Below are 23,437 nucleotides of genomic sequence, written 5' to 3'. Positions count from 1 at the left end.
TCTCTTTTCGAATACGCCAGTCAGAAACATCTGTGCTGTATGCATCGAGGGGAATGCATTCATCTGGATTCATGAGCCGAAGCAATATTCGCTACTACACACACTGCCAATGCGTCACAGAAAATCCTCCAGAACGAAAAGGTTGCATAATCGTGCCTCGGCGGTGGACAGCAATGCTGACTCTGTTCCAACAGTTGCATCCATGCTGCTGGCATAAAATGCGAGAACCAGAATATTACGGAGGGAGTCTCACCTGACTGATTGACTCCTTGTTGGTGTTAACAAATAAGCTGAATATACTGTTCGGAAAAAGCTGAATATCCAAGAAAGACTGGGATCCCAGGAGACCAGGTGGTTGCTGTCTTGGATTCCAACAACCATGGCTCTTGTTATAAGGTACCAACAGACCAATCAAACTGCTCAGCCACACTAGCAAACAGAAGTGTACACAAAGTGCAATTTGTATATGGGTAAAAAAAAATAGATCAGTCAGAAACGACACTACTATATAATGGTATACCCCTCAACTTCAAAGTCAAAAAAAAAAATACATTGTCATAACATACAACAATGGACATGTACTTGTGTATGCACAGAACCGCAGCACAATCAGATGGTATTGGTAGTAAATCCTTCCATGGCCTATTTGTGCCCTCTGAAATACATGTATACTTTCTGCATGCACCAAATGAAACGAAGATCAAACAACTGTTGGTCATGGTCTAAACTCTAAAATGAACAGTGTTGATATTAGCAGAATGTATCATACAGACAAAAGATCTTCACACACATGTTGACAGTTTAAACAAAAAGGCAAAGTTACATAACATTTTTCACAATGATTCACTCCTGATGTGACAAGCTTGCTCAACCTTCAGTTTTTCATGACAATATGTGTATTCAATTGTGTACATTTGTACATTTCCTTGTTGAAACAATACGATGAAGAAAAACTAGCATAGAAACTACAAAGACAAGGATTTAGAAACAGTCTCGCTGACTAAGAAAAGCAAAGGCACTGTTACTCCATCAGGAACTTATGTGCCATCCAAAAATTACTTTTTTTTTGGAATCGAGGCTTTACCCCATTTCCATTTCACAACGGAAATACAAGAATTCGGTACCGCCCAACAGGGCACAGAAAAGGGTGAAAAAGAAAGAAGGGGGAAACCTCAACACACCCCAGCCTAACCTGCTTCAAGCTAGACTACACAGGGCTGAGCGGCATTCTCAGGATTCCTAAGAATGAGCCCAAACAAAGGACCAGATCGAACATAGAAACCACGTTCAAATAAAAGCACACCAAAACTACTGGTACTTGGCAACTACTGGATGTTCCTCCTCAAAAGACTACCATCAACCCACAAGAGGGGGGGGGGGGGGGGGAGGGCATCCAAAAACTGCTTGTGATTGTGAGAACTCACAAATTCATAGATGTAGAAACTATAACGATATTGTTTTTTTGCGAGAGAAACTGTAACAATATTAGGAGCCTATTTTTAAAATTTTTTGAAGGAGAATAGCTAGAGACTGGAGATAAATGTAGTCATAGATAATAAAAAGGATACTTATCCTACAGAAGTTGATATTTAAAAGGAACTAAGGATTTAAAAATCGAACATTTCCAGTAGTTCAGTGTGCAACTATATTGATTAAAATGCCCATATAGCCCACGTGCATTAATTACCAAGAGATAACAGAACCATGAAAATTGAGAAAGAAAAGGATAATGCATACAGGAGGGAAGGGATGGAATAGCAAACATGCAAAGTGGATAAGTCACAGACCTGAAGAACCCATATGCTCACAAGTGTCTCCAAGCAAAACAAGGCAAATCCGACAAAGTAAAAGATCTGAAGGGAAAGAAAATTGATTTATATGTCAGATACTCATATGTGACCTCCTAAACTGTAATGGAAACTTATTTAAAAAACCTGTAATGAAAACTTTCCCAGACTAAAAGTGTAAAAGTGCTTCAGAAAGCAAGTGACGCAGCTCTTTTATAGCTTTGAGCTGCAAAAGGACAAAAATTACAAAAAAAAACTTCTATGATGTACTCACCCCAACTATCGCATGATCAGAGAAGGTGTCAATTGCAGCCAGTATACCCCTGATGACAAGCAAAGAATATTTCTCTTAACAAGACAGATGGACTAAAAACCATGTGAATCTTGCAGAAGTATAATGAGATAAATAATCCATATGAATAGTAAGGAGTAAGAAAGGCAAGTCAAGATTAAGTACATATGACATGTGAATCTTGCGAAATGAAGTTCAAAACTTAACAAGCACAGCCTAGTTTTGGAAAGCTCATGCCAAGGCTGTCATGGGCATATAGGTGCTCCTAATTGCACTATGTAAGAGCAAACATAAGCAAATACTGCTAGTGGTTATTAAAGAAAAGAGTCAAATGATTGTAGTTAATAAAAATTCTTTACTCCAACAAATGATAAATGTATAAGGAAGCTTACGTTAATGACTTTCCACGGAATATAATTGGAGGAGCAATGGCAGCAAATATGCAAAAGCCAATGTGGAGCTGTGCACAACCAGAGATATATAAAGTAAATAAATCAGGTTCATAGCAGAAATAGTATTTCAATACCAAGAATGCAGAAGCCACGATCTGATCAACAAATTACCAGGTAACATAGGAAAAACCATCCAAAGCTGAAAGCACTGTCAGTTCTGTTAAACAAGTTGGCAGAGAATTAGTACAAAACCACTGTTAGTGCCAGAAAACATAAAGCAGAAGGTCTGTCAGGTAACTTAAAGCTAAACGCATCTGTCAAGATTTGTATCCTACTTCAGTCAGACAAGAATATGAACAATGTTCTATTGCCTATTAAATGCTATGCATGCTCAGCTGACAGGAAATGAAATCCATAAATTAGCACTGACAACTAGAGTAGACTAATTAGTATTTATAGCAGGAAGCATTAACCAATAGCCACATACTCCGTACCTCATTGCTCGGTAGAGAGGCCTATACCACATCAAGTAGGACAAAGGGATGCCAAGCATACCATAGATTGTAGCCAGGAAAAATAGCTTGGAATCTGCAAGCATAATAATACCCAAGATTTAGTGGTCTGCTGCACTAATAAAGGATAAGAGTACAAAAAATGAGCACTGTCTGTACTTAAACCAGGTCAGGTACAATCTGCAGTAAATGTGGAGGTGTATGAAAAAAAAGGAAACAGTATATAGGAAGGACAGAAACTAGCTAGAAGAAATGCTGAGCTCACCTCCCCCTCTGATCCAACAGACAATGACAGCAATAAAATTCCAGAAGAGACAAAGCACTATGCCTGTACATCATAGCCAAAAAAAAGAAGATGGTGAGTACAACTGTACAAGCAATGCAAACTCCTGAAACACTAATTCAATGTGCACATCACGCATTATGAACAACAATTCAGGGATGCATGTATACCAAGCCAGCTCGCGAACGCAAGATACTGCAACTTCTGAGCGTTTGCTGGTATCTCATTGGCAATGTCGTGGTGGATGATTGGGAAGAATGGCGGCCAGTTCTTGTCCTCCATGGGCACCCCAGCTACGCCAACGAATTATAAGTCAATAAAAAAACATGATTAATTGTTCTTGTTCCATACGAATAGTGATGAAAGATAACCATGTGTATAACGCGGAAGCATACCACTCTTGAGAGCTTCCTCCCTCCTCCTGATATCCTTGACCCCAAAAGATTCCACCGAAGAATAGAAAATTCAGTCAAGATCCATATCATGGAATAATTAATAGCGAGAATCCAAGGGAACAGCACAGCAACGCGTACCGCCTCTCGCCTCCTGAGATCTGATTCCCATTGCGACAGCTCCTTCGCTTTGCCCTTCGAATCCTTCATCCCAAAAGGCAGCCACATTACCACACACGCCCACTCGATCAATAAGCACGCAACGAAGTACTAGTAAGAAGCAGCAGCATGCTCTCTTACGTTCATGGTGTCGAGGGGGATGTCGACGGTCGCGTCGCCCCTGCCGCCGCCGAACCCGACGGGCTCCGCCGGCCGGAACCCGAACTGCGACTTGCCGCCTCCACCACGCGCTCCTGCACCTCCTCCTCCTCCATTCTACACCGCACCAAACCAGAACCTCGTTCAGCACGCGCCCGATCCAAGCGAGGAGATCTCCCGCGGCCGAGATCTGCCACGCCGCTCGTGCCAAACCCACGCGGGATGGGGGGAGGAAGTGGGGGAGAGCAGAGCAGGCAGGGGGCGGTCGGGGGTTACCGAGAAGGGGTTGTCGTCGGCGCCCTCGTCGAAGGGGTTGGGATCGTGGTGCATGCTCGCTGCCGGGTGACGGCGGCCGGCGGGCGGAGCGGCGAACGGGCTGCCTCGATCGCGGTGGTCGTTGGAGCGTGGAGACTGGGCTACCGCCTACCGGCTACCGGGGAAGGAGGAAGCGGTGGGAGGGGTGGGCGTGTCGGGCGTGGTGGGAGTGGACTGACCTGACCGACTACTCAGCAAGTCGCTTCCGGTTCAAGTTGCTTTCCTCTCTCTATTTTTTTCCCCGTTCATTCGCAGACTTCGCTGGCAGCTGGGACCGGACACCTTACCGTCCTTTTCAATTTTGAGACTTGAGAGGGAAATTTAGGCCTTGTTTAGTTGTCTTCAAAATTCTAAAATTTTATAAGATTTTTCATCACATCGAATGTTTCAATCATGAAGTATTAAATGTAACTAAATAAAATAATTAATTACACAGTTTGTCTATAATTTGTGAGATGAATCTGTTGAGGCTAATTAATGTATGACGGGATAATAATTACCAAATACAAACGAAAGTGCTACAGTGCTTTATACCCAAAAGTTTACGCATCTGAGGGCCTTAATAGACGCTCTCGCGTATGTTGTGTGTCTTTTTTCTTGAAATTCCGTGTTATAAACGACTAAAACGGCAAGATTTCGATTTTGTAGTGCGAATGTTGATGTTAGTTAGATGCGGTAAAGAAGAGTTGGATGAATAATGCCAACGAGGCTGAACCGTGAACCTGAATCGGAGTTCCATGCCGTGATTTCCTGTGAACATGCGAGGAACTTGCGTTCAGAGCTGAAAAACCATTGGCCATTACCAGATGAGAAGACTCCTATAATGGGCCAGACTGGCTGGTCATTATTCTTAAGTCATATTAGCCAGAATGTGCTAGAACTGATAGCACTTATGTTGCGGAGAACATGGTTAGTGCGAAAATGATGTAACTCATGGTGCAAATCTTAAGCCTGTAGCAGTGTCTGTCAGCTTTCTAATAATAAATAATGCTAAACCTCTGCATCTCACTCAACAAAGTACTACGAAGGAAGATCCAAAAGGTAAACAATCTATCTTGTCAGTCTAAGCTGAGAAGAAAAACAGAGGAAAAACATAGTACAATGCGAGCCCAAAAACATTGGAAACCTCCGGAACAAGGATGTCGATGGTGCGTTTAGCCAGTTAACAAGCCAAACGGGTATTGGCATAGTGATCCGTGATAGCTCACGTAAGACTGAGTTGTGTGCCTGGAAAGGCTATTCACAATGGGATGAATGCAGAGCAGATTGAGGCACTAGCTTGCTTGGAAGGGGCGAGACTAGCTGCAGAATGGACGCGCGGTAAAATAATTATTGAATCAGATTGCTCCACGGTTATTGCTGCAGCTTCTAAACTAGGTGTTGATATATCACATATGGCATTTTATTATAAATGATCTAAAACTTATAGGAAAATCTCTACCGGAGGTGAGATTCTAAGCTGTGAAGATAGAGCAGAATATGACGTCCACGAACTCGCAATTGGCGAAACGTACGAAACATTCAGCTGTGTGGCATATGCAGGTTCTCCAATGCGTGGAGTCATTGATTGCGAAAGAATGTAACCTGGTTTCTGAGTAATCAATATATCTCTCTCCTTTATCGCAAAAATATATAACATGATAATTTTATAGAGATATGGAGCGCTTTGAGTTTTTTTTAGCGCGTTAAGAGTTAGACTGAGCAGATTTGGACCACAATAAGCACAATGTGTATAACATGATTTTTTTCCTTACTTTGTATAGTCATGTTGTTGGATTAATGGGCTTCCACTTTTTTTAAAATAATTAAGACAGAGCATAGAGAGCTTAAAACATCGACCAACCGTTCTTGTTTTTCAGTCAGAAAAGGAGGGGAAAGTCCTCGCAAAAAAAAAGAAGAGGAGGGAAAAAACAAGTTATGTATTGAAAATTTATGTTTGTTCTAAGCTCACCTTTTTTGTTCCTCTAGTATCGTGAGGATGGCAGCAGGTCAGGTTCGAGGTCAATATTCGCGGATTTCAGATCCACGAGTTTGGGTTTCGGAATCTAGTTTGTGTCCACGAATTTTTAGATTCAATTACTCAAAATCTAGCGGGTTTGGGACGGATGTATACCTTCATCCACGGTTTCACCATCGGCACTAATGAATTCAGCACACTATAAGTCTGGACTTCCCTGGAGTGAAGGGGGAAGAAGTCTAACTAACACCCCAAACTATTGGGGTTGGAGCATTTAACCCCCGAACTACAAAACCGGATATCTAGCACCCCAATGTATCAAATACTATGCACTTAACACCCTAGTTTTGCTTACTGGTTTCGCCACGCTGGACACTGATGTGGCATCCTGACATCTGACACGTGGGACTCACTTGTAAGCGGCACATGGGTTCTTTCTTCTTCCTTTGTTCTTCTCCACGGGAAGATAGGATGGGGGCCGCCGGCGCGGTTGGCGGCGCCGGGCTGCAGGGTGCCCGCCGGAGCGCGCGGCCTAGGATGGGGGCGACGCCGGCGCGGTCGGCGACAGCGGGCTGCGGGGTGGCCGCGGGAGCGCGCGGCCGAGCGACGGCGCAGCACGCCCGTGGTTGTGGCATGTGGCTGGTCACCTTCGTTGCGCAGCTTTACTCCGCATCCGCATCTGCGACCTCCACCACGAACAATAGCAAATAGTCATAGCACGAATAGTGCTTTGTGGTGGCCCTAGCAGCAACAGTAGCAGGCCAGCCATGGGCGCGCCGCAACACGTTAGTATGTGGCCACGGGCAGCGCCTGCTGCATCTCGTGCAGCGTCAGATTCTGGACAGCAGCGAGGTGTACCGGCCAGAGTTCGCCCCGGTGGCCCGTGGGCGCCGAGGAGTTCGATTCTTGGATGTTCAACTAGTAAGTTGGCCCGTGCTAATGCTACGGGTAAAAGAAAACAACACATTTGTGTTCGTGGTAACACTAACGGATAAATTTCAAACATACAAACATACAAAGCCATTACATTATTCCAGGCCGAACTATTACTACACAACCACATTCATCCACACCCTCCATCCGCATCTGCTCTCTTCGCCTCCCTTGTGCGCTCAAGTCCACAACTGCCACCACCTGCAGCTGCAGGATTCCGCAGCCATGTCCACCGCCCCTGCGCGTGCTCGAATTCAGTTTAGAAATCAAAACAGAAAGGGATAAGTCTATTTTACAACCTCGAACTAGTCAAGAAGTCCGTTTTTCAACCTCCAACTACGAAACTGGGTAACCTAGGCCCTCGAACTGGCAAAACCGTCCGAATCACCCCCTCGAGCACTGTAGCAAGCTGTTTTGAGGGTGGTTTGCTACAGTAAATTTTCCGAATTTCTGGAATTTCACACCTCTCTCAATTAAATAAGAAAGAAATCATAGTTAATATTGTCTAAAAATCATGATATTTTTTTGGGAGGTAGATAAAAAGACAAGGAATTTATTTTGGCTAGATGTGATACATTAAACATAATGAAATTTGAATTGTAAAATTTTAAAAATGGGTAGAATTCAAAATTTCTTGAAGTTTTTGAATTACTTCGCAATGCTCAAATTTGAATCAAATTTGATTCCTCAAATTTTAATTTATGAATTTTCTATAGAACTTGGGCCAATAAAAAGTACCTAACTAAACTAAATAAAAAATTATGAATTATCATATTTTTAATGCATTTTTATCATAGGTTTAGCTGACCTAAAAATTCAAGGAATTTTGAATTCTACCTATTTTTAAAATTAGCCACAATTGGCAGTGTCATAATGACAACATATGAGAGGTATAATACAGCATTTCTTTTTTTTGCTAACTGAGATATGCAAGAAGCAAAGGTTGTATAACCAGAAAATCAAACAGATGCAATTCTACATTCTTGCGATTCATGGTGGTGATGACAAAAGAAAAAAGGCAAGGAGGTTAACAAAAAAAAACACACAATAGAGTTCTCTACCTCGACCAAGGAGAATGGTGAACCAGTAGTGCCTCTATTAGCTGCTGGGTTGACACTGCAAACTGCTTGTTCCAGGTTCATTAATATTCACTCCCTTCGGGCTCTTACCTGCAAGAAACAATGGATCAGGAAAGAAAAATGTTTACACAAGAAATCAAGGAAAAAAACATGTGGGGAATAAGGTAGATTAACATAAAGCCTGAAAAATATAGCTTCCGGTTTATTACCAGAAGTATCAAATGGTGTTGAATAGCCTTTATATGCAGTTTGTGCTTTCAACACAGCCATTTAGCTTTGTTGTGAGCTTCAATCAGGTACTGCTCTTCAAATATATTAGTGCAGTATGACATAATTTTACTCAATGCATACAGAGTTGTGATAAGATTAGGAGGCCGAGCAAATAGCTTGCATCTCTTCTCTTGCAAATCCATCTATACAATTCCACACATTGAAGAGCAAATCTAAAATATTCTGCAGCAAGGGAATAAAACAAAACTGAAATTGTGGCAAAGAGCTAAGTGAAGCTGACAGTAGTAGGAAGCACTCCAATCGATAATTCCATAGACTCTGCAGGAACATCTAAAAAATATTCTGATTTCTCTCTAATATGTCAAACAGAGTATCAATTCTTCAGAAATTGTAAACTTGAATAAATCTATCATTTGAGATTATTTATGCACGCACTTACCTAAATTTGAGGTATTTTAGAAGTAGACAATGCAATATCCAGCAAGAACCTTCCTACAAACAAATCTAACAGCCATTTTAGAATTTGAGGTATGAAGTGAAACTTAAGAGAAGCTCGAAATCTACAAACAAATCTAACAGCCTGCCTCCTATCACTCTATCAGTAATAAACCTATCTCTGACTTTGAATCTGAGTCTCTTTCTGAACTGCTTGGTAACATTACTCTGAATCATACCTGCTGATCAACAGCACCAGACTCTTCCTTTCCAGACTATCTCAGTTGCTCTGAACCATTGCACTGAATCACCATATCATGATAGCAACATTCAGCTAACATAAGCATTATAACTTTCAGGCTCAGTTTTGGAACACAGTTGCTGTTATATAGCTTAGAACACCAAATTCTACGCAAAGCATTAAATTCCTTACCCATTTGCATTTTTGTATGACAGCAGCCTAACCCATGTCCAAGCAGCATGTAAAGATCCATTACCAGTCAAATTGTCAAGCCTCCAAGACAGTGACAAGATATGAAGCACCATCATCTCAGTGAGCAATTGAATTCAACTTTCGATGGCCTGAAATTGGGACAACTGCACTGAGGTTCCAAAACTTCTAATATCATTAGAGCTATCAGGTCGTTGATAACAATTCTGTCGGTACCCTGTAGCAGGGATACCCACTTCTACTGCAGCAAGGCAAGACTCGTGTAGTCATCCGTAACTACGCGGTAAAGAGCGGAGCGGCCGGGCCCCACGGGTCCGGCTCTTACCTCACCGGGCCAACGGCCTCGGGCCCGCTCCCCGCTCAGGGACGGGTCCGGAGACGCCACGTGTCCCTGAGGAAGGGAAGCTCCAAGCTGACAGCCGAGGCATCGGACCCCCCATAGTGGTCCGGGACCTCCCGCCTCCATCCGGACCTCCCACGCGGTAGAACCAACATACCACCGGGGGGGTCCGGAGCCGCCACGTGTCCCGGGGGCGCGGGCACAGGCTCGAGCGCGAGTCTTCCGCTCGAAGACTCGCCCACCCACCGCATTCAATGCGGGTGGTTGAGGCGTGCTCTGCCGCCACGGCACGCGGGGCAGCCTTTGTCAGGCCTCACTGTGGACCGCGTATTACTGAGGTACACAGTGCAGCCGCCTGCACCGCACCCGCGCAGAGCCCGTCTGCCGCATTAATTAGATATGACGGCACGGCACTTTTACCATCATGCCGCCTACGCCGCAAGCTACACGGCCCGTTCAGCTACGTGGCAGGCGACGCCGCTAGCTACACCTGGCGCCGTTTCGACAAGACAGCGCCTGGACATGCTGAACAGGGGATTCCAGGAGCAGGCAAGAAATCCAGGAGAGAGATCCCCTTCTCCTGCAACGCCATAATGTATGAACAGTACGTTATTTTATACTACACCGGTTGGGCTCACCTGTCGGGGACCCAACGGCCATGTACGCGCCTCCCTTGAGATATAAAAGGGAGGCGCTCGCTGTACACAATAAGCTCTCTCGAGCACACCCAGACTCAGGCAATACAACACACAGTGGACATAGGGTATTACGCTCCGGCGGCCCGAACCACTCTAAACCTGCTGTGTTCATCGTGTTCTTGAGCAAGAGGGAACTAGTCGCTTGCTAACCCCCGAGTACTCACCTTCTGGGCTTAGGCGGGTGTATTCCGCCACCCGGCTGTGGTTAGCCACACCACGACAAATTCCATGAACAAGTTGATGTGGTCATCATGAGTGAGGAACATGTTGTCCACTGGTCATAGTGAATCATATTCATGGAATACATGAACCGGCAAACAGAAAGTAAATGGCCATCGTTCAGAATTTCAGAAAAAAAATGCTAATGATATATCACTGGTCAGAGCTTATATAGCCCCCACCACCTCCCAAAAAAGATCATGCTAACATATTGCTAAACCAAGAGGAATACTTCATTTACAAGTAAATTTCCAATCAATCTCGGACAATAGATATATTTATATTCATATAAGGAATGGTAAGAGGCCGACAGAATGTAGCATGATAAATTGATAATGCAAGTAAAACTATTTTTTAGTCAAATGCAGATATGCAGTTCCTACCAAAGAATGAAAAGTGGGAAGGTACCTCCATTACCCCGATACGTCGAGGAGACCACGTATCCCGTATCCGATACGTATCGGATATGGATATGCCAGGGATACACCGGGATACGTATCCATCGCGTATCGGCGTACTGGGCCGCAATGGGTCTTGAAACTCATGTTTGGATACGTATCTATTGTCGTATTGGAGAGCAGAGAGAGGAGCGCGCGAGCTCGAGATCCGCCGCCGTGGGAGGGGAAGGGAGGAGGGAGGATGGAGGTGCGGGGCACCGGAGCCGAGCCGAGCTCGCCGCCCGCCGAGACCATCGAGGCCGCCGAGCTCGTCGCTCGACGAGGCCGCCCGCCGGGGAGAGAGAGCCAGAGAGAGGCTCCGGCCGCCGCCGCCCCGAATCGAGGGAGGAGGAGGGAGCAAGGCCGTCCGCCGCCCCAAATCGAGGGAGGAGGAGGGAGCAGGGCCATCCCGCGCCTCCGCTACACCACGAACCGCGCCTCCGCCCCGCGCCGCGGCCGCCATGGCCGCCGAGGGAGGGAGCAGGGAGGAGGGAGGGGGATCCAGTGCGACGAGGGAGGAGGGCCACCGCACCCCCGCCGTCGACCAGATGAAGCGCCCCGACCCAAAGATCAAGGCTAAACCATGTATTAATTACCGAATAAAGTCTCCGGCATAATACATGTTACATCAAGTGGAGTCCAGAGTCATACAGAGCTTTATTCAATATGTACACGAGGGATAAAGCGACAACACAGAGCTACACAGAACAACCATAGGATAACGACTAGCATGACGACATGGAGGACTAGCTCTTCATCCATCACGGCTCCACTCGATCAGCTTGGGTGCGGACACGATCTACTCGTAGTCTTCTGGCACAAAGTCAGGATTCTCTGGAGAAAAATCAACAAGGGTTGAGTACAAAAGTACTCAGCAAGTTCCACCTCACCCTATGGGAGGGGAATGACATGCACGACGCACATTAAGCACAATGCATTAGCCATGCAACTAATGGTATGCAACCCTTCCTGACACAACCCCCGGTAGGTAGCTCACTAGTTGTCAGGACCACACCGTAGCCTGTCCATACCGTGGACACGGACCATTCGAATGGATTATACACTCTGCAGAGGTCGTACACTGTACCCACACGCTCGACTGCCCGAACGGACAACCGACATAGCCGACACCCAGCCGTGGTCACGTCCCAGCCCGGCCGCACAAACCCTCGGGCCCTGACCCCAATGGTCTATACCCGTAAACCATCCCTGCGACCGTCAGACTAACCAGTGGGATTAGGCTAAGTCCGGCCCATACCGGAACCTGTGGTCGTACTAAAGTAAGTTAGGTGAGATGTCAAAACAACTCGGTCCTTATGGTTCACCAGGGCAGCAACCATCCTTCAACATGTCAACTCGAGCCTACCACCACGGTAGCACTCACCTGCCAGTCTACCACCACGGTAGCACCGGCTCCAGCATACCCAGCTGCCCTAGCCTCAGCCAAAACCCTTCATATCCTAGTCTCAACTCTGGATATGCATAACTACTCATATGCATGTATGAGCACACTCAATCACTCAAGTACCGGTATATGTAATCGATCCTAAACCAGGGCAACAACTAGACGTCCTCACATGGATGCAACCTCTCACGTAGGGGTCGATGAAACTTGCCTTCGCTTACGTACGCGTCAGCGGCGGTGGCTTCCTACTCACGGTACGGGTCTTCTGGCTCTGGCTCGCGGTATTGGCCTTCGTACTCCTTGGCAGGCTCCTCCTCGGTCACTCCGTGATCTACGGGCGAAAACGGCACAACCGGCAAACAAACACAAGCAAGCTATAAAATAAGCTCAAATGGAGATGAAAATAGGAGGAATAGATAGTATATGATTTGAGGAGAGATTAGGAAAAAGAGTTACGTGAAAAGGAGTTGATATGAAGGAGATATTGAGTTTGCAGTATTGGTTGGTATTCAATTCTGAAAATAGAATGATTTGGATTAAGTGCTCATGGCCTGATGGGTGTTTTGGGCCTTTATTAGTGTTGCGGAGTTAATGGTCGGGGAGCTGCCTGCCATCTCACCTTGGCGCGGAACAGCTCGAGGAAGAGGGTCAACTGTTGGAGCTTCGTCTCGTGAGTGAGCTGGGCTCGTGAGGAGTGGTTCAGCTAGTGGAGCGAAGCGGCTCGGTGTGCTTGGGCTGATGATGGGGCTCGTCACGGCCTCACTCCTTTTATAGGCGAGGAGAGCAGCAGCGGCGTCGCGCAGGGACGGGCGACAGCGTGGGCTGCGGCATCTCGTCATCAACGCGAACAGTGGCAGCGCTGAAGGCGCGAGCGTCGAGGCGGCAAAGCCGGCGAGGACGTTGCAGCGGCGTGGGCGAGGTGGGGACGCGGAGGTGGGCGGCACGGCGTGGTGCCGACGGCAGTGTGCGGTCCTGTCGTGGGGCCGGCGTGTTGCGCGTGCGCGAGCGAGAGCGAGCGCAGGTGAGGACGGCAGAGGGGGGGGTCGGCTTCCAGGAAATGGAGTGAGTGCTTCCATGACGGATCATTTCAAGGTCAATGGTTTGGGTACTCTGTGGCTTCCAGGGGATGATGAAGTTATGACGAAGGAGGTAGGCGCTGCCATGATTGTCTGGGAATTATGGCGTGGTACGTTGCCGTCGAGGCGTGAATAATAGCGAGTAGGTGCTGCCATCGGTTGACTGTGAGTTATGGCGTGGTACTATGACTCAAGAGGCTTCTATGGAAAGAGACTAGATGATATTTGTTGCGGGTGCAAGCATGCGTATGCTGGTTACTGGATGGAACGAATGTACTAACACAAGGCAAGAGTATAAAATAGTTTGCCTATTAATTATGTAATACCTCATATAACGTTAGTATTATTTTATGTTACTAGTTTAATTGCAACATAAGTTTTATTTTAGTGATTGTTGGAAATTGAGGTGACCCTACTAAGTTGAGGATCTACACCAACTCACTTCAGAGTCGGTCAGCTTCTAGTACTTAGTGTACCAGGTCCTTTTTGACGGCAGAGCCGCCTTTTGCTTCCGGGAGGCAGAGCCTACCAACAGATGAAGCTGGCTTCCGGGTGGCAGAGCCAACCTTCGATGAAGCCCAGACCCTTTTGTGATCCCGGGTGACAGAGCCAACCTTCGATGGATCACAACTTATACACTAAGTACTAAACTTAACCGGAAGACTAACACTTATAAAGACACTTACCTTATTATTTTTTTTAGCACAAACACTTACCTTATTGGATCAACAAAGTTACAAAGGAACACACACCTTGTGGTGGCTAACCTAGCACACTCTACCTATGCTCACTTCTACCATGCCCTTGGATGTGTGTGGGATGGAGTGGAGTAGTATGGCATGGCAAGGGATGGCACCCTCCTTATATAGGCACCCATACCCTCTTGGATGAGTGACACATATCACACTCTAGGAATTTCTCTACAAATATCTATTTCTAGAAAATTCTAAATTTTACCATGACAAGAAAATATCCAAGCTTCATGTCTTCTTATAATTCTTGTGGAGCATTCTAGAATTTTGTCATGGTGAACAAAATTATGCCATGGTTTATCCTTATTTTTATAGAACCTTCTAGAAGTTTGCATTGTATATTTCAACACTCCCCCTCAATAGTGATGAAAACTGGGATGTTACACCAGATCCGGTGGCCGCCCGCCACACCTGCCGTCGTCTAGCCCGGTGCCGGCCAGGGAGGCCGGAGGAGCGCCGCCGCCGGCCTGGGGAGAGTGAAGGGAGGAGAGAGACAGAGTGTGTGTAACACCTCCGGTGTTTAGCACTGTTTAAACATGCCATTAACATCAAATGACACAGTAAACCCTATTTTGGTGATTACTTAAAAGCCGAGTTCTGTTTAAATACACCAAAAAGTCAACTCTCGCACCTTTGCCCAAATGAACTTTTGCCCAACATGAAAGTTGTAGGGTTTGACAAGATAAACAACTTTCATGTTCAAAGTTTTTCAAGTTACAACATGAAATTTTGAGAAAAACCCCGAAAAACAGTGGGTTCATTTAAACTTGATTTCAAATTTTTAACTTTCAAATCGTTGCTCAAATGAAGTTTTGCCTGAAAGGAAAGTTGTAGGAAATTTAATTTTGAACAACTTTCGTGTTCAAAATTTTTCGAGTTTCAATTGAAAATTTCGAGTTTGAACCAAGTCAAACCGCTGACTTTTATTTCTCTCTCCACTCCCTTTCTCTCTCTCCTCTCTCCCTCCCTCGCTGACCCTCCCCTCTCTGCTCTGCGCGCGCAGGCACTTGAGCGCGCCGCCCGCGCGTGCCTCGCTGCGCCGCTGACCGCGGGCTCGCTGCGCTCGCCGCCGCCGCGCTACCTCGCCGCGCCGCTGACCCCTCCCTACCCCGCTCGAGTGCGCACGCGCCCAGACGCCGCTCGCTGCCGCCCGCCCGCACGACACCCTCGCCACCAGAGCTCGCAGCGCCTGCTGCCGCGCCATTACTGCCCCGCCGCCCGGCCACGCCACCACGCTCCCGTCCCCGTCGTTGACCCCGCGCCGCGCTCGAGTGCTCGCCTGCCCTCACTGTGCCATGCTCGAGTGCTGGCACTCCGCGACGACGGCGACGCGACGAGCCGCCGCCCACGCCAGTGCACCCGCCCTTAACTCCTCCCCTGCCGAGCTCCCCTCTGCAGCCCTCTCCTTCCCTTTTTGCTTCGCCACCTCGCGTTCCCGCTCCTCCCCTCCCCGTTCCATCCCAAACCGAGCTCCCCCTCCGCTCCCCGCGCCGTGGAACGCCACCGCCCACGCCATTGCCGCCGCCGAGCACCCCCTCACCGCGGAGCCCCCTTCCCCGCCCTTCCTCGCCTCCAATGGACCCCCTAGTTAGCTTCTACTCGCCTCCGTGAAGCTCCCAGGCCCGCTCACCTCTGCCCCGGATCGCCGGAGCGCCGCCACCCGCTACAGCCGCCGCCGCCGCTCCCTGTTCGCCGTGGCCGACCCTCCACCAGCCACCCTGACCCCGATTCGACCCACCACGGGGTAGCTCTCGGTCCCCTCTCCCTTTTCCCCCATCTTCCCCACCTCCGGCGAGCTCCCTCGCCGGGAAAACGGGCCGCCACCTCCTCCTCTGTCTTCTACCTCTGGCCAGGGACCCCGGCGCGATTAGTTTTAGATTTCCAGGGGGTTTTGTGAAAGTTCCAGTGGCCCCTTTGCAAACCTGAGTTTGTGTTTTCTAGTTTTTCCAGCAAACTTGTAAATTCGTTTAAAAATCGTAGAAAAATCAGAAAAATGCAAACTCAACTGTTCTGTAATCTTTGCAAAGAAATCTACAACTTTTGTTACGTACACTTTTTCTTTTGCTCAATAGTTTTTGCTTCATTTAAAATACAAAGAAAATATACTTTATATTAGATCTCAAGTTACAAGCATGAGTTGTTAGCCATTTTTGGTCAGTGGGGTACATGTTAGATGTATAACCTTGTGAAAAAGTTTCGTGGACAGTTGACATGTCTAGCTATCAGTTTATTTAAATCTTGATGTATGCCTAGTATAAATAGTTTTGTTTTTCCAAGTTGTTCCACATTGAACCACAAGCTGAAACTTTTTCAGTGCCTCTGAGTTATTACCTGGATGCTCTAGAAAAATGTAGGGACTTTGTGCCCAAGCAGAACATGCTCAAGTGTTTTATGCAATGAATAAATGCACTAAACTAAGAAAAATAGTTCCTCTGCCTAGAAAAATCTGATATTTTTATAATAGATGCTATTTTAGTACTGTATCATGCTGGAAAATTTTTGACCTCTGAAACTCATTATAACTACCTGTGGAAATTAATTTTCTTTACGGAAGTTATACTTTGCTCTATTTTTCATGCCCTGTACAATGCTTGTTTAATTGTGAAAAATTTATTTCAAGCTCATATTTAGGTGAAAAACAGTCAGTTAAAATTTCATTACCATTACTTGCATAGTTTGATCTGTAAAATTCATTTTTGTTACTAACAGTAGTTGTTTATTTTATTTTTCATGGTTAATAGGCTGCATGAAATGGGCTGAAAATTTCACAGTAGGCAAGTTACTCAGATATGTACCTTGTATAAAAATTTCAAACCCAGAATCTCTGTGTAACTTTAATTATGATAAGGACATGCTTAACCTAGTAATAAATGAGAAAAACCATTCTTTTGCTGCATAGGAAGAAAAGGTAAAGTCCACCCTAGTTACTTTGTAAAGTCAAATATAATGATTATTACTCTATAACTGATTGCCCAAAATGATGTAACAGAATAATTTACAAATCCTCTTAAGTTGCGTTGGATTACAACTCTATAGTGAAGAATTGATTAAATCGTTATCACTAAAGTAGCTCACGCATATGCATTTTATATAGATTCGACTACTCTCCCAGACGGTACGTACGAGCTGGTGCCGGAGTCCGAGAGTGAGCAGCGTGAAGCTCAAGTTAACCTAACTGAAATCACTGAAGACCTGAACCAGAGTTCAGAAGAGCCCAAGGCTAGCTCCGCTCAGGAAGGCAAGCCCCGGAGCATGTCCTACCTATTCTAAATTTATGCAACTATTCATATTCCTATTTATTTGTGCATTTAAGTTGTAGGAATTGTTTGAAACCTTAGTTGCATGATCCTAGGTACCTATGCTTGAACACTAGTATGTGTAGGTCGCTAGTTGGCTATGCTAATGGTTCGGTAGAAGTCGAGTGATTTCCTGTCACTCGCGAGCTCATAGGAGTTGAATGCTTACTACACACTGCAATATAAGGTTTACGGGCGGGGTTGTTGTACTCGTGATACCCCGTCTGTTTAGCAAAATTGGATAAGGCCGCGGTGTGTGGTAGTGGTGGTTAAGCGTTTGAACGTACTAACCACATGCCGAGAATATGGTAATCGGTAAGCTTAAGTACCTAATGGAACCGGCCGTGGAACATACTCCACACTGTCTGGTCTTTGGTCACGCACGGGTGCAAGGCACCCTAGGGCGGTGGGCCTGTTTCATGCCCGGGGAAAAAGGGGAAAAGTCGCGTGGGTGATTGCATTCCCCATGCGTGTGTTTAGGTCTGCCTGGCCAGGTTAACAAATTCGATTCGAATCGTCCGTCTCTCACGGATATTGAGACTGCTTAACCCTTTTGCCACATAGAGTAAGAAGTGGAACAATGATGATGATAAATATGATTGAATGATGAAAAATAATTGTTTTTCACCATGTATGCTTTAGGGTAGATGCTAATGTAGAATGGTTAATCAAACTAGAACTTGAAGGCTAAAATCGGAAAATAAGGACTTACTCTTTATTGCTTTTCGGCAAAGACAAACCCCTCAAGCCAAAGGCCTTGCATGTCTAGTTAGAGGGCTAATTATATCCTAGTCGGGTAAGCCTTGCTGAGTATTAGTATACTCAGCCTTGCTTGTGGCTCCACTTTGTTTTCAGGTGATACTTTTGAAGATCAGATAGCTAGTTTGACTTGGCCGTGTGTTTTACCGCCTGGTTGGTCGGTGGAGTGGGATACGACTCCGGCCAACGATGTCAATGCCGAGTGATGTCATGTACGGGCTTCATCGTGACATCATGTATCGTCGTTTAGAACTCGTTTTATTTCCGCTGCAATGAACTCTGAACTGCTTTCTTTTCGAACTTCAAATACCTTTCGGAGATTTCAAAACTGATTTGTAATAATTAAGTTAAGACTCTGTAATGTAATGTATCTGTGAATATTGTACTCTCTGGACTCACCTTCGTGTGGGTTGCATGTAAGCTTTGGGTTCGATCGACGCTCAGGTGGATTCTTCGGGACTTTACCCGACAGCACTGCCGAATTACTCCGTTTGAAGTGCGTGTTAGCCGGGATTATCTTTAAGATGATGGTTAGCGCACTTGAGCCAGATTAATTAGGGCGGTACTGCCACAGAGAGAGTGGAGTGCGACGGGGTGGGAGTGGGTGGATAAAAAATCAAGTGTATGATATGTGGGACCCGCAGTTAGTAGTTGATATGTTGGTGCCATATTTCTTATGAAATACCTAGGTACTAACATGAACTGGCTCCATTCTGGAGAAGCCATTATTATTATTGGTGGAGGAAATACTTTGTGGCGCTGTATTATTATTATTATTATTTTATTTTTTAAATAGTAAATGTATCCGTGTATCGGGTTTTCTAGAAAATTGCCGTATCCGCGTATCCGTATCCTTCCAATACCGATACACGTATCCATATCCGTGCAACTTAGGAGGGTACTCATCACAGCTCGCCGACGACTCGCTGTTGGCGGGTGACGGAGGTACACATGCGTGCCCTGGCCGGGGGGGCGTCGCCGCGCGGCCTGGATGCCGTCACATGGGGCTCCGCGGGAGGCTGCGCCGCGTCCTGGCCGTGCCGCGGGGGGGGGGGGGGGGGGGGCAGGCGTGCGCCCTTGCAGGGGGCCGCCGCTCGCCCGTGCCGCGTCTCGAACGCACTTGAACGTGTCTCGAACACACGAACGCACTCGAACGTGCGGCGCGAAGAGGCAGCTCGCTGTAGCGCCTCCTGCGTAGACCGGTCAGACCGGTCCCTTGGAGCGGTCAGACCGGTCGCCGCCGGCAGAACGGTGACGAAGCCTACGAACGTTAGCCCGGGAAGACCCGTCGGGGCAGACGCACGTAGGGTTGTTCTAGGGTCGGCAGGCCACCTAGAACGCCCTCAATCGACATAGAGACGACGGAGGAACATCAAATAGTAGATTGGAAAAGTTAGGGCAAGAGAAAAGTAAAAAGATAAAAATTGTATTGATTTGATCGATTGGATCCCCTAATCGGCCGTGACCCTTTATATTTATAGGGTGGGGTGGACTTATCCCGCAAGAAATCCTATTACAGATCTAAATCTACAAAGAGTTCTAGTTGTACTCGGATTCCAGGTAGACCGGTCAGACCGGTCGGACCCACCGGTCAGACCGATCGGTGTCGCCAGACCGGTCAGACCGCTCTCAAGCACCGGTCAGACCGGTCTGTTCGACCAGTGCCAATTTTGGTCGTCAACAGCGCGGGCATGAGCACGGCCGCGTGGGGGCGCAGATGCCACCGGCATGTGGACGGGCGCGTGGCGGGTCAGTGCGCGGGCATCTGGGATGCGCCGTTGGCACTGGACGCACGGACGTAGCACAGGGACCGTTGGCACTGGACGCACGGACGTGGCACATGGGCCGTTGGCACTGGACGTACGGGACGTGGCCAAGAGAGAACGTTCCTGGCTTGGGATTGACCGACGAGGACGTCGGTCTCTTAAGGGGATGAGTATGTGACACTCTGGCCCAGAGTTTAATAGGATTAATAGGATACTCATATCAACAAGTTGCAACTTCTTTTCCGGAAGCCGGTCTCGAAAGAACTCCGAAGTTAAGTGTGCTCGGCCCGGAGCAATTTCGGGATGGGTCAATTTCGGGATGGGTGACCGACCGGGAAATACTTCCCGGGTGTGCATGAGTGAAGACAAAGTGTGCATAAAAAATATGTGTTGATTTATGAAAATAGTTTATGTTCTAGAAAGCAGTCAGATGTAAGCGGGTCCGGTCTCAAGGAGGCGGGATGTTACAGGGAAAACCCTTTTGTAGCATCCCCTCGCAAGTTAGATACAATGGGTTTACTTCCCTAATAGTAAACAGGTTCAAAGATGAATGGAATGACGGAATGAAACTTCAAGAATAAAAAATGAGACGAAAACTTTCTTTCGTGCAAACGCTACGCGCCAATGAATTACCCCCTTTATTTACTGAATGACTGACTTAGCGACCTAGCGGCCTCATCCAATTGACAGACCAAAGTGGACTACTTGGCTATTTCTATTGCTATTACTCTCTTTTGCTTTATCGTAGCCAGGCACGAAGTGTTAGGCGAATGCAAAGTTTTTTAGTTATTATAAATAGCTCATAGGCAAGGTAGAGCTAGGTGTAGCCAAAGTAGCTTGGTATACTTGCATCGACCCGTCCTCCCGCTAGGCCGCTACATAAGAAAAGGGGAGCTTCGTTCAGCTACGAGAAAGCAAGCCAGGGCCGAGGAGGCGATGGTCGGAATCTTCTCCAGGTTCTCCGCCGGCACCCATCGCCGCTCCAAGAGCGTGGCCGTGAGTTCTCCCTTCGCCCTCCTCCTTTCCCTATGGCGCTCACTTGTACTTTCATGTCGTTTCTGCTGTAATTTACTTCCCCAAGTCCAAGAAGGGATCTGCATATATAACCGTATCAGGTCAACCCCAGGTTAGCGTTAGTTTTGTGAAGCCGTCCAAGGCTCAGATTTGAGCTGGTTTGGTTTGATCCCGTACTCGTTCATGGGTAGATTCTGCTGTCTCCAGCACTCGGTAGCTCGCCTTTTCTGTTCCTCTTCTGATTCTTCAAAATCGGATGCTTTTAGCATGTTTTTTTTTCTTTCGGTTTTTGGTGATCTTAGTTCTGAAGGATAGAATTGGTATTAATCGACCTTGTTGCTTCCCAAAAATTGGAGAAAGTTGCGAGCTTGTTTTGTCTCCATATTTGTCCATCAGTTCATGAGAAATTTACGCAGTCAAGTTGTCTGTTTGTTTTGACTCGGTAAAGCAAGGAATTAGTAATTCCCATCTTGTTTGGACTAATCTTGCCTGATTGCTGGGGAATTTCGTTTTGATGATGATGCAGGAGGTTGTGGAGACGCTGGCCCCCAACATGAGTACTGGAGAGTCTGACCCGGCAGCTGTTCCTGCAGAGAGTCCTCACGGTATTGAGGTTGGCGTTGAGTTCAAGCCTGTGGAGCGCCCTGTGGAGCCTGTCAACCTTGATCAACCATTGAAATGCCCGCTTCCTGAGCCGTCTATACTGCATGTAAGCCATCCTCTTGGTGTCCATAGCCCAAATTGCATGAGAGAATCACGTTGCTAACAAAGACAACTGTATCAGTGAACTTCTTGTTGTGTTGCAGAATTTATAATTAAAACATATGAGCAAACTTTCTTGTGGTGCAGAATGTAGTGTTAAACCGTATTAGTGCACTTTCTCGTGTTACACTAACAACAAGCTTTCAATTCTTGTGTTACCTTTATCATTAATAATCTGCTCTTATATGCTTGAGGTTCAGCATTTCCCTTTTAGCAAAAGCATCATACAATGCAAACTTATTGTTGTCTAATTGGTCTTACTTGATCGATGTATGCTAGTATAGGATGCGACGATATGAGAAGAAAACATGTCTTCAGTGTTAAATAGAGACCATATTAAACTTTCTTGTGTTGCAGACTTCAGTGTTGAGTCATATAAGCAAAATTCCTTTTGTTGAGAATTTAGTGTTAGTTGCGTTAAAAAAAAAGAATTTAGTGTTACAACTGTTAAGATACGCTCCTCATCTTCAGTTAGTTGTGATAGGCTTTGGCTTAGTCAGGTTGTTGTAATCTTGTCTTGTAAGTCAAGTTTGTAATCTTCTACAACAATAACAAACATGCCGGATCTTATCTTACCTTTCTCATTTACAATCTGCTCTCTTATATACTTGAAGTTCGACATTTCCTTTGTAGCAAAACTTTGGATCATTCAAACTTATTGTTCCCTTGATGGTTTTCATTGATGATGATATGATGGATGCTAGGATGGGAGGATATGGAAGGAGAAAATGTCTTCAGTCAGCGCGAGGGTGAGGACGGACTTGCCGGTCGTGCAGGAAGGGTCGCAGCTCGAGTCTGACAGCGGCAGCACAAGGTCGAGATCTGCAGTTCCAAGACGCGCGATATTGCCCTCCATAAGTGCCCCTGAGCACAACATCCGAGCTCTTCTTGACGAGTGTGATGTCCCTGTGAGCCACAGTTCTGCTGAATGAGCTTGAGCTGGGTGTTACCATCATATTGTAGTTTCCATCTTGACTGTGTTGTGCCCCCCTGGCATGTATCTCTTCCACTTGTCAGGTGGCACAAGCAGAGCTGTATACAGCAATGTTACGTCTGAAAAAACCGGAACTACACCGCATAATTTTTGTGTGGATTGTATCTATAAAATACGACTGAGGGCATTTGGGGGAAGATACAGCGCATGTATTGAAGGCAATGGTTACTGAGATGCTTTGTTCGTGTTGGTCTGTTGGGTGATTCCGTTGTTTGTAATTTTACTTTGTTGAGTGACATCGTGCATGCAGCTCAATGAAACACCATTTTCTTGCAACCTGTACTAGCAAAATTGGTGCCGGTCTTGCCTTCTGGCGATGTGTCTGGCAGCGAGCGGATTCTCGGTTGTGACAACAAGCGGAAACGTTCTTCGTTATCTTTGTGCTAATGATTCAACCTGCAGAAGAGCCCGTGTACATTGAAAATTTTGGATTGTGAGAACCGACAACGCACGACATTGTTGTGGATGAGTGCATCGCAGAACGTTGGTGAAAGAAACTGATCATTCATTCACTGCCTGATCGGTGATACACAGCTACCCAA

The 23,437-nt window shown here is 46.4% G+C and overlaps 2 protein-coding genes and 1 long non-coding RNA gene across 12 annotated transcripts; 1 reads left to right on the top strand and 2 right to left on the bottom strand.

The window, feature by feature from the left end:
• Positions 1–355: 355 nt before the first annotated feature.
• Positions 356–4,497, bottom strand: LOC120639601 (secretory carrier-associated membrane protein 5). Its single transcript, XM_039915473.1, has 12 exons — positions 4,253–4,497; positions 3,959–4,093; positions 3,800–3,862; positions 3,662–3,695; positions 3,437–3,559; positions 3,249–3,311; positions 2,966–3,059; positions 2,643–2,688; positions 2,472–2,539; positions 2,062–2,110; positions 1,788–1,853; positions 356–675 (listed from the first exon to the last, which is right to left on the bottom strand). Exons 1-12 carry the CDS (start codon positions 4,304–4,306, stop codon positions 643–645), a joined length of 828 nt encoding a protein of 275 aa, XP_039771407.1. The 5' UTR covers positions 4,307–4,497; the 3' UTR covers positions 356–642.
• A 2,758-nt stretch (positions 4,498–7,255) lies between these two features.
• Positions 7,256–11,042, bottom strand: LOC120639559. 10 transcript variants are annotated; one of them, XR_005661494.1, is made up of 4 exons: positions 11,018–11,042; positions 9,360–9,440; positions 8,243–9,260; positions 7,256–7,419 (listed from the first exon to the last, which is right to left on the bottom strand). It is a non-coding gene; the product is annotated as an uncharacterized LOC120639559 (long non-coding RNA). The 10 variants fall into 10 exon arrangements; XR_005661498.1 differs by lacking the exon at positions 11,018–11,042 and having other exon boundaries at positions 8,243–8,995; positions 9,166–9,260; positions 9,360–9,578; XR_005661485.1 differs by lacking the exon at positions 11,018–11,042 and having other exon boundaries at positions 8,243–8,983; positions 9,166–9,260; positions 9,360–9,578.
• A 9,760-nt stretch (positions 11,043–20,802) lies between these two features.
• Positions 20,803–23,084, top strand: LOC120639549. The gene is made up of 3 exons (XM_039915406.1): positions 20,803–21,121; positions 21,666–21,848; positions 22,606–23,084. The coding sequence occupies exons 1-3, from the start codon at positions 21,062–21,064 to the stop codon at positions 22,831–22,833; spliced, it is 471 nt and encodes a 156-aa protein (XP_039771340.1). The 5' UTR covers positions 20,803–21,061; the 3' UTR covers positions 22,834–23,084.
• The last annotated feature ends 353 nt before the right edge of the window (positions 23,085–23,437 follow it).

Source organism: Panicum virgatum, chromosome 1K (assembly GCF_016808335.1).
Source record: "Panicum virgatum strain AP13 chromosome 1K, P.virgatum_v5, whole genome shotgun sequence".
Taxonomy (NCBI): Eukaryota; Viridiplantae; Streptophyta; class Magnoliopsida; order Poales; family Poaceae; genus Panicum; species Panicum virgatum.
This window is presented reverse-complemented; position numbering and strand designations above follow the sequence as displayed.